The sequence below is a fragment of the Atta colombica genome, unplaced genomic scaffold (assembly GCF_001594045.1).
Source record: "Atta colombica isolate Treedump-2 unplaced genomic scaffold, Acol1.0 scaffold78, whole genome shotgun sequence".
Lineage (NCBI taxonomy): Eukaryota > Metazoa > Arthropoda > Insecta > Hymenoptera > Formicidae > Atta > Atta colombica.
This window is the reverse complement of record NW_017259570.1, coordinates 590782-600846: the sequence shown is the minus strand read 5'-3', so window position 1 is coordinate 600846 and position 10065 is coordinate 590782. Positions and strand designations below refer to the sequence as shown.

At 35.0% G+C, this 10065-nt stretch overlaps 1 protein-coding gene across 6 annotated transcripts in view; it reads left to right on the top strand.

Moving 5' to 3' along the window:
• Positions 1 to 10065, top strand: part of LOC108692674 (leupaxin) — a 28319-nt gene that overhangs the window by 2994 nt on the left and 15260 nt on the right. For 2 of the 6 annotated variants that reach the window (XM_018201037.1, XM_018201041.1), the window contains exon 2: positions 1530 to 1882. The exons of 1 other annotated variant lie outside the window; for it this stretch is intronic. In XM_018201037.1, the coding sequence (XP_018056526.1) occupies positions 1789 to 1882 (94 nt within the window). In that variant the 5' untranslated portion in view covers positions 1530 to 1788. Of the gene's footprint in view, positions 1 to 1529; positions 1883 to 5545; positions 5586 to 6011; positions 6140 to 9669; positions 10016 to 10065 lie in introns of those variants that run through there. 3 more of the 6 variants (XM_018201038.1, XM_018201039.1, XM_018201042.1) reach the window with 3 other exon arrangements.

Here is a 10065-nt window from a genome sequence, read left to right as displayed (position 1 = left end):
ATATATATATATATATATATTTCTGTGCAGAAACCACTAGATATTATGTTCCACCAGTGTCTCTCTCTTTCTTTCTCTTTCTGATGTCTCGTCTTTCTACATCTACATTTGTCTTCCCTTCACTATTCATTTCCCTCTCTCTTTCTTCATCTATTTATTTACCTATCCTTTCTTGTCCGTCTCTCTCTTCTCATTCTGCTGCACCTGTCTTTCCCACAACGATTTTCTTTGCTCTTCGTCCGTCTCACTTTCTACGAAAGTGGAGACAGTGGCCAAGACGAAAGAGATCGAAAGAGAGCTCTCTATGTCACTGGGCGCGGGTGAGCGCCAGAAATATACCCGCGCGTGGCACCTCGTCTTGCTCTTGTTCGCCGGTGTTCACCAAGCCGGCACCGTCACCAAAGAGCCGCACGTCGTTCGTGTTGCTCGTGGCAGTCGCGACAAATTTCCCGTCGTCCCGACGCGCGTTCTCCGCTGCACGTCAGCGTGTCGACCTCGTTACTCGATTCCGGAGGGAAATCGCGTTGCTGCGCTGAATCGCTCGTTCATTTCAGCGGATAATCCATCACGGAGATGCCCCAGTGCAAATTCCGCTGCGGATTCGTATGATCGCGTAGATACACGGTCGGATGTTCCCTTCTAAAACTCCCCATCCGAGAACGAGTCTCGTTTTGGCTCCTAGTTTCTTGAATGTCAATAACTGCGTTGTTAATTGGGAAATGCATTTTTTGAAGAAGATTAAGAAACGGTCATGTATTTTCTGAGAATCACAAGTTTTTGAAACGAAAGCCATGATTATCCTTCCAACCGTTCTGTTGAAATGTGCAATAATTATAGTTCGAGTAAATCATGTTACTGACATGCATTATTACGATCTATTGATTTACTTTAAGAGAGCTTTATAAGATTGCCCGAGTGAAATTTACACAGTGTTAAAATTAGCCTAGTGATCCACTTGAACTTTACTAAGAGTTAAGGACCAACTTCTTCTGTTGGAACCGTTGTGTAAATCATTTCACTCAACACAGTGCTTCGAGACACTTCATTTCTTCCTTATACTCTTACTTCTAAATCTAGAGTTCGTTGCTCCTCATGGTTGTAAAGACCGACAGGAAAACAGACATTTATTTTCATGAAATATCTGCATGATTGATCACTATATATATCACTATATCTTGGAAAAAGAAATTTAAAAAACAATTTGAATCATATTAATTTATGGAAAGAACGACTTTACTGAAGTATTAAAAAATTCAATTAGATACAGATTCGAAAATAATTGTGTAAGATATCTCAAACTACAATGCTAGAATGTTCGAACTTTTTGCAGTATTATTCATTATATTTGAGATTCTTTAGTTATTTTGATCCAACAAAATTATTTTTAGATCTCTCTAAATTTTTAGATATTTCAACAAAATCACTCTTTCCTTGTTACACATTTCTTATTTTTTTCCATCTTTTACTTACTACATCGCAATTTTTTCTGATAATAATATAATTATTATTTTTCATTCATTTGTGAGTAGAAATCTCGATAAAAATAAAATTCCTCGTTGTTAACTTGTAACTTGGACATTTGGGAAAGCTGGTCTTCCATCACGCTAATCCATTAAATTAGCATCAATTCGCCGTCACGCGTCAACGAATATCGTAATTACTTCCCCGGAGTGGAGGAAAGAGACTTATGTCACTGTTTACGCGACGATCCCCACGTGAGTGAACACGTGCACGCGTACGCACGCGCATCCAATTCCTCCTACGCAAGTGTATGCGTGTGTCGCGAGGATGGCGATGGATCGGACGATGTACGGCAAGGTGGAGCCGGGCGACACTTATCAGCCCTACAGGATCACTATGAAGAAGGGCTCGCCTCCTGGATGTAAGTTTATCGGACGGGGTGTGTCTCCCATATAAACAGTAACGCAAATAGTGAATCTTCTTTTCGAGAATTAATTGATGCTCTTATAATTGTATATTATTGCTCATTTTTATTAATTCGGGATGCCTCCCTCATTGATCGGCTAATTAGATAGTAAAGATTCTTTTATTAGCAATAACGTCAGTATCGAGATGAAAAAAATTTCTTGTTGAAAATGGATGAATCGGAATTTTTTGAAATTCAATTTATTACTAATAGAATTTCTAGTTGAGATAATCGGAATTCTAATTGACAATATTTCTGGTAAAATCTATTAGAATTTTTACCAGAATAATTATATCAATCAGAATTTTATCTTAACTAGAATTCTCGTAGACTTAAGACTCAGAAAATTCATCCATTTTCCATCAGAATTATTATTTAATCCAACCAGACCATTTTTCTTAATAAAGCGAAAAATTTTAATCGATTTTTAGATAAGACTCTAAGATTTATGTTTTGCTGCTAAGATGTAATTTGAAGTTGTTTCGATCGTTAATAGTTATTTAGTCATCCTATTGAAAGACATTTGACGACTCACACTCATATTTGTAATTAGAGCAGTTACTAAAAATTATCGGTGTTCTTCGAGTTAGTCATAGATTGTTCTATCGAAAATAGACGAAGTTTTTATATTATGTTGGGAATTGTTCGATTCAAAGCTAATGCTATTGCAATATTTGATTTGAATAAATAAATTATTCCTCTTTGTGAGAATTAATTAATTATATATTATTGCTTATTCTTATTAATTCGCGATGCGTCCCATTGATCGATTAATTAGATTTTAAAGTAATTCTCGCAAAGAAGAATAATTTATTTATTCAACTCAAATATTACAAAGTAATACGTCAGTTTCTAATGCAGTATGTGATTCTTATAAATATATGATATGATATGATAAAAGTTCTATTTGATTTGAATAAATTAAATTATTCTGCATTATTGATCTTTAAAGGACTTTGTGTTGTTGTGAACTTACTTTTTCATGCATTACTCATCACTTTTCTAGAATAAAAAGATCACATGACTAATAATTCGATCACATTAACCTTTTTATTACTACACTGAAAAAAATTTCTGGTTGAAAATGAATGAATTATTAGATTATAATGATATCAATCAAAATTCTAATCACGATAACTAGAAATCCGATTGATATGATCAGAATCTAACTGGTTCGTTCAACCAGAAATTTTTCTCAATGTAAAAACAAGCAATGAGTGAAAATGAAAAGTATCTTCAGGATTATCAGTGAAAGGAATTGCGGTCGGCTATAATTTAAATCTATTTTGAAGTGTTTTGCAATAACTGAGATATGCCGATGCAAATGACATGATGTGAAAGAACGGAATTAATTTCTGAATGTATTACAAGAACATGTCCGAGGATATTATCTGCATTTATGGATAGTTATTAAAAGTCCGCTGCTTATCTCAGACATGATGCAATCAGACATCCATCGGAATATCCATTGGGAGTTTCTCTCGATCGATCCGGTTGCAATGCACACCCGCATGCAATTAAGCACGCAACGCCCTCGAGATTATCGCAGCATTGCCGGCATGTTCTTTGACGATCGCTCGTACAATTGCCATAAATTCAAGGTGAACACCGGTGCGTAGGTATCTCCTCTTCCTCAATCGCTCCTCGGGGGGATCCGTACCTCCATATGAGGTCAGCCTCACGTAGTTTCCACCTCCTACGTTCACCCGCTTGCAGCGCAAATATGTAGGAAGGCACGATAAAGGAATCGCGCATACTCGGTTTAGATACCAGTCGATCGATTGACCGAGTAATCAGTAAAAAAATATTCCCTTCGAGGGAGAAGGAACCGCGTCTGTGTTTTTTGTAATTACTTCGCAATTAACGTTCTTTGCAAACGAGATTGATCAACGAGAGGAGGAGACGAGAAGAACTTTTCGAGAAGAGTGTTCTTCGTGTTGAAGTCGTATTACGTAGTTAATATTATCTTTTTTTGCAATTATATGGAATATTGTCAAACATAAAATAGATGAGTCAATCGATTCTAACGTTAATTACATTGATCGTGTGTGAGAATCATATCATTTCGGTGGTTTGGGAATTGCAGTGTGTTTTAGAATGTGATATTTTTTTCTTCATCGATCGTTACCTCGATTTATTTGATGGAAATCTTCCAAATGTCGGGATCTTCCCACATTTTCTTGTCCCTGGTTCGCGGTCTGTATTAAAATCATTGTTGGCGAGAGGATGACGCACGGGAGAGAACGATCTCACGTAACAGAGATTTCATAAGCGTGACAGCCGCAACAACAACACGTGGTGCCAGTATCTCCTGGTCCTGCCAGACATCCGGAGTCGATCGATCTCTCATCTTTCCTCGCGAATCATCTCGTCGTAGCTCCACACACGTGCTCGTTTGTTCCACGTGTCCAGTTTTGGTAGTACGAGTCGATATACAATACAATTTTGCTCAAGTATTTAAAAAACTTACAGGTCTGAAAAGTTTGTTTTTTAACTCCTAATAAATATTACGATCTCATTAAAGAGCATTTAACAAGGTGTTTTTCTAATGCATTGTATTGGATATGTATGAAAAGAATTCAGTAAGTCTCTTATAACAATTTTTTGTTATATTTTTGTTACCAAAACAATTATGTAAATCACTAAAGTGATGATTGCTAGAAGATCAACTTTTTGCAGCATTGCTCATCATACTTGAGATTTCTTTGTAACTATTTTGATTGTCCAACAAAATTATTTTCAGATGTGTATCTAGTTAAATTTTTAGATATTTTATTTTTAGTATTTTTGTTTACTGTTTTTTTTGTGTACGATCAATATTGATAGAGGGGTTTGATAAAGTTGAAAGTTATCGATTTCGTTTTCGCGACCGTGACTTCTTGACCTCGTGACGACAATCACGTATATTTAGGGCACAATTACTCAATCAGCGTCATTGTTTCATTATGTGTAGCAGTCGAAGATTTAGTAGATACGCGGTTCTTTTTTGCTTCTTCAAGAACTTTATGGATTCAATTCTAAAATCAGAATGCAATCATATTTTTTACTCCCTCCTGCAATCTAGATGTTTTTTTTTTGTTTAGTTCAAATTTTTTACTATTCTAGACTTTCAGAAAATATGGAAAAATTTAGTTTATACTTTCTAACGTCTCTGTTACAAAAATAAATAAATATTATAAGATATTTTAAAAAGGGAAGAACCGAACTCCTTTATTTTGAAGAAAATAAAATATCGTTCTTCTTTATTAACAAGTAAAATTTCGCTTTAAAAGAAATTCAGATTGCAAATAGAGGGTTAAATAAATCTAGACTAATATTTTTTTCGACTTATCAAGAAGGTCATTGTTTGTAAATGCTGATTCATCAAATCGGATGTCCACACCTTATCTGAGACACGTGACATTTCCGACATGTAATCACGGTCATGATCGATCAAGAAACACATTATGCAATTCACGAAAATGTGGCTGCATTTCTGGAGTAGGATTAAAGTGTCCAGCTAGAAAACGGGTCTAGCTAAGTTCTGCTCTAATTTGAGGTTTATTTTTATCTCACTGCCAGCAAGTTAGAGCACAACACAGACGTCGTGGTGAATTCAGTTCTCGCGTGATTTACAGAGAATCCGGACGGGAACGGTTATCGTTATCGATAAAGAACGGTAGATATTTTTGACTTAATCTTTACGTCTGTTTACATCCTCGAGCTGCCATCTGTCGTTTCAGCTGTCTGTCGTATATTTTTCGTAGCTTCCTCTCATTAGTATATATATATATATATTATAATATTTCAAAATCTGATTGTCATTGATAAAAACGCAGGATGGCTCAGAAATCACTACTACGAGGAATAATTTATATATCAATATAAGAAGTTTAATATCACAGATATTATAATATGGGAGTGATGTCGATTTAAGCATAAAAAAATTTATGTGTTGATTGCAATTTCTGTGTTTTTGTACATATTGATGTATAGAAAACACACAATGAGATTTAATAGGTTGTCTATGAATTTATTTTTGAAGTAATGACTTCTTGGCCAGAGCCTGTAACAACGTTGTAACATCTCGTTGTTCCTCGCGTAGAGAAAGTGCTGCGTGAGTTACTTGAAAACGCGGATTAAAAATGGCGGATGTGATGAGGCCTGTCTCGCCGATTTCACCGGTTCGCTTGGCGACGATTCGACGTCACGCACGGTGGGAGCAATACGTCAGTAAGTATTGAGAAATCGCCTCTAATTAAACCTTAATTCCGACAATATATGTGGCAACACGCGTCTTGTGATTTATGCCTCTTATGATTCATTCTTATTTTTTAGTAGTACAGAAATATTTTATGATTTGTAAATAAAAGATTACATATTTGTTAAATAGAGATAAAAATATTGTTAAATAGAAGACAATTAATTATGATGTTATAAAAGATCAAAGAAGAAATTTAACATAAATTTACTTTTTCATCATAATTATCTTCTATTTGACAATATTTTTTCCGGAAAATGAAGTTTTAAAAACTTCGGATTATATCTTTTCCTTAATATTTATACTTGATGTATAATTTTAAGTTGATCTCTTCGTCGTTTCGTCAAGTTTTGTATTAGCGCTTCGCATTTGGCCGTGATTAGGCTTGCGAGTAATTCAGATTGATGGGAATTTATATTTTATCGCGGCAAGGAGGAAAATAGTGATGTAGTTCATGGAGTTCTCCGTCCTCTTCTTCGCAGTTTACGCAAGATACGTGCGTACGTTACGCACCCGCGGTACGCGCATTATTGATGTCCGGCTCACGGTATGAATCAGCCGTACAAAATAGACCTCGATAAGCTCCGCAGGCTTCGTGCCAGTGCTGAAGTCCCATTCAGACGATTACTCAATGCCTGCTCTCGCGGGCGCACGCGAGGCGCGCAAAAAAAGATCGCGTTAGCGGAGCGCAAAAACGCAAACGCATCGCGCGTGCAGCACGCAGGGAAGTACGAATGCATCTGAGTCGATCTAAATAGTTTCGCGAATATTTTTGAAAATTTTACATATTCGAAATATGTTCACGCATCAAAATCTCTTATCAAGATTAAAAAATTTTTTTTTTTTTTTGTAGCTCTTATATGTAGTAATAACTACATATAAGAGCCACAAAAAAAAAAATTTTTACGATCGTTTTACTACAAAATATTTATTCTGATGTTATATTTTTAACGGTGATATTTGAAAATCGATCATTTCAGAAATCTCATACAAGTCTAATTTTTGGAGAATTGAAAGGAACGTAATTTTGACAACTATAATATATTAAAATAATTAAAAATGTGTAAAAGATGTTTTATTATCTTATACATTGAGTGGAATATGACACTCTTAAAACTTGTTTAAAAAAAATTATTTTTGAAAATATTGGCTTATGGTGTTTCTAAAATGATCGATTGATTTAATACATGCGTTTAAAATCGTGAAATTATAATTTATCGTAATATTTTATGTCAAATAAAATATTACGTTTGGCCTTCTCTTGCCATCTACGTTATATTTACGTCAATAGAATACTGCATACGACTGTTTATTTTATAGCACATTAAAGTGCTTTAAAAAATCGGTCCACTTTAACTACTTGCAAAGACTTGTTCTTTGAGTTTTCTCAAAGCTATTTTAAACTTGCAATGTTCATCGTTAATTATTATTAAATAATTAAAAAATTAGAAATTAAAAAATTGACGAAGCAAAGTTAAATTAATCAAGCTTCAAAATAGTCTGAAAATCGAGATAAAAACTTTTTAGCAAAGAAAAAACTGAAAATCGTACTGTATATTTGAATTCGTTTCTAAATAATCAAACTCTTGGATCGCTGAAGCTTCCCATAATTTCTTCAGCTTTACTTTAAAATTCAGAAAAAAAATTAAAAAATTAAATTTCCACGATCCACAAATCGAGGAATTTTATTTAAGTACATTTGAGATGAATATTTAAGTTGAACTTAGCGATGTCAAGTTTTCAAATTGCTCTAAGAAGGCGAAATAGGACACCCTGTATTTCAGCTTTACTTTAAAATTCAGAAAAAAAATTAAAAAATTAAATTTCCACGATCCACAAATCGAGGAATTTTATTTAAGTACATTTGAGATGAATATTTAAGTTGAACTTAGCGATGTCAAGTTTTCAAATTGCTCTAAGAAGGCGAAATAGGACACCCTGTATTTCTGCTCTCCTAGAACTCCCTGAACAGCTGAATATTTCCTCGAAGCTACGGCATGTTTATACGCGGTGCAATCGGATTCCCCGTAATCAGGCGGGGAGACATGTCGCGAAGCAACCAGCCGCCTAGGCATCCATTTCTTCTGAATACCGCAGCTTCCGTTCAACATATGGGAATACCCCACTACCGATCGTCTTAATGCCTGCTTAATGTCCTTCCTCCTCTCCAGCTTCGCTTCTTCTTCCAGCGCGCGGTATCGCCTTCCTGCGCACTTCAATGACAATCAGTCCCACGGACATTCCCGTGTGCACCGCGTCGTTCGCACGCGTGCATCCATTTAAACACGTGTTGTCTCTCAGGAGTGCGTAGAAAAATCGGAGTGAAACCCTTTGGAACCCTCTCGCAAATGGAGACGAGCGCAAGTTGTTCGGGGTGAAAGCGAAAAGAGCCATGTGAATGACGATATAAAGCACTTAAACTTTGACTTCATCATCTTCGAGAATTTTTTTTGTGCAGGAACATATACAATTGGATCTTGGTATCGATACTCAGTTAATGACGTTCCTCGTATTTGACTCGTTCTATGAATTCGTTTCGCATTCTGAAGCGAAACATACAGAAAAATGTATATTGTACGCAAGTAATAATTACCTGTTCCAAGTATTTCAAAAGTTCGTATAGTCACAAATCTATCATAAATTCATTACAAGTATCAAATTTGTTCGAAATATATTTTAAATCCTAGTGAGTTTAATACTTCAATCAAGATTTGTTAAATTAAAATAAATTCGATTTGCTTGTTATATAAAATTGATTGCTTCTTCGATCAATTTCATAATTTTCTTAAAAAAAAAATGAATTTTTATTTTGAGTACATAATAACGAATTTTTCTAAAATTTGTAATAAGTATATTTTAAGATATTATCTATTATATAGAAAATATTTTATATTAATAATTAAAAGGAAGAAATTAAATTGAGCAATTACTTTTTTAGCGACAGAATATTTTTCTGTGTATACACGGTTTTGTTGAATTTAAAAATGTAGTTATAGATACAGATCTAAAAATAATTTTGTTGGACTATTAAAATAATTATGTAGGATACTCAGTTAGTTGCTAGAATGTCAAAACTTTTGCAGCATTCAAGCTATCATGCTTGAGTTTTCTACATAGTTTAACAAAATTATTCTTAGATCTGTATCTATCTAAATTTTTTGATATTTCAGTAAAATTGTTTTTTCCTTGTAGATGATGAGATAATAACAATAACGACAATAATAATCTCAGGATATGTATTCAATTGGTGCGATACGCTACAATTTGCGATAAATTTGCAGATTAAAACGCTCGATAAACATATATTTTTCTTATCAGCGCCAAGTCTTCAACGCGATAGAGCGTCACGATGTCTCAGTTCGCTTCGCTTTTCTCATATTTCGTTTCGGTGAACTAATTCGCCGCTGTATTTCTCGGTATAGCGTCTCAGAATTACGTATTCTTTCTTAACTCAAATTTTTTTGTTAAACTATTTATTCGAGTCCTCCGGGAGAATTTTAAATATTTTTAATGATTATTTTTTTTATCTCTTGCATTTTTATGTTGTTATTTGATACGCAGGAGGCAAAACCGCTTATTCGCGAGAAGAGTCGCGCCGGGATCCTCAGTTTCGTGATTTTTTTCGCTCACGGATTTGTCCTTTCGGTTTCGCGCTTTCTCCGCATTTTTACGACGGACTCGCCGAAGTCGGCCTGAAACTCGCGTCCACCGTTCACGGGGTTCAACGTTCCTGAAATAGTGGGTGTGTCGGATCTCTCTCACGATGGAGACGACGCACGTGCCCGAAGAAGAGAATATGTACCAGGTGTATAATCATGAGAAAGCGACTAGTAACCTCGTTACTCTTGGTAAATGCATATTTCTCTAATAATTAATCCTTACATGATTTCGTGTCCTG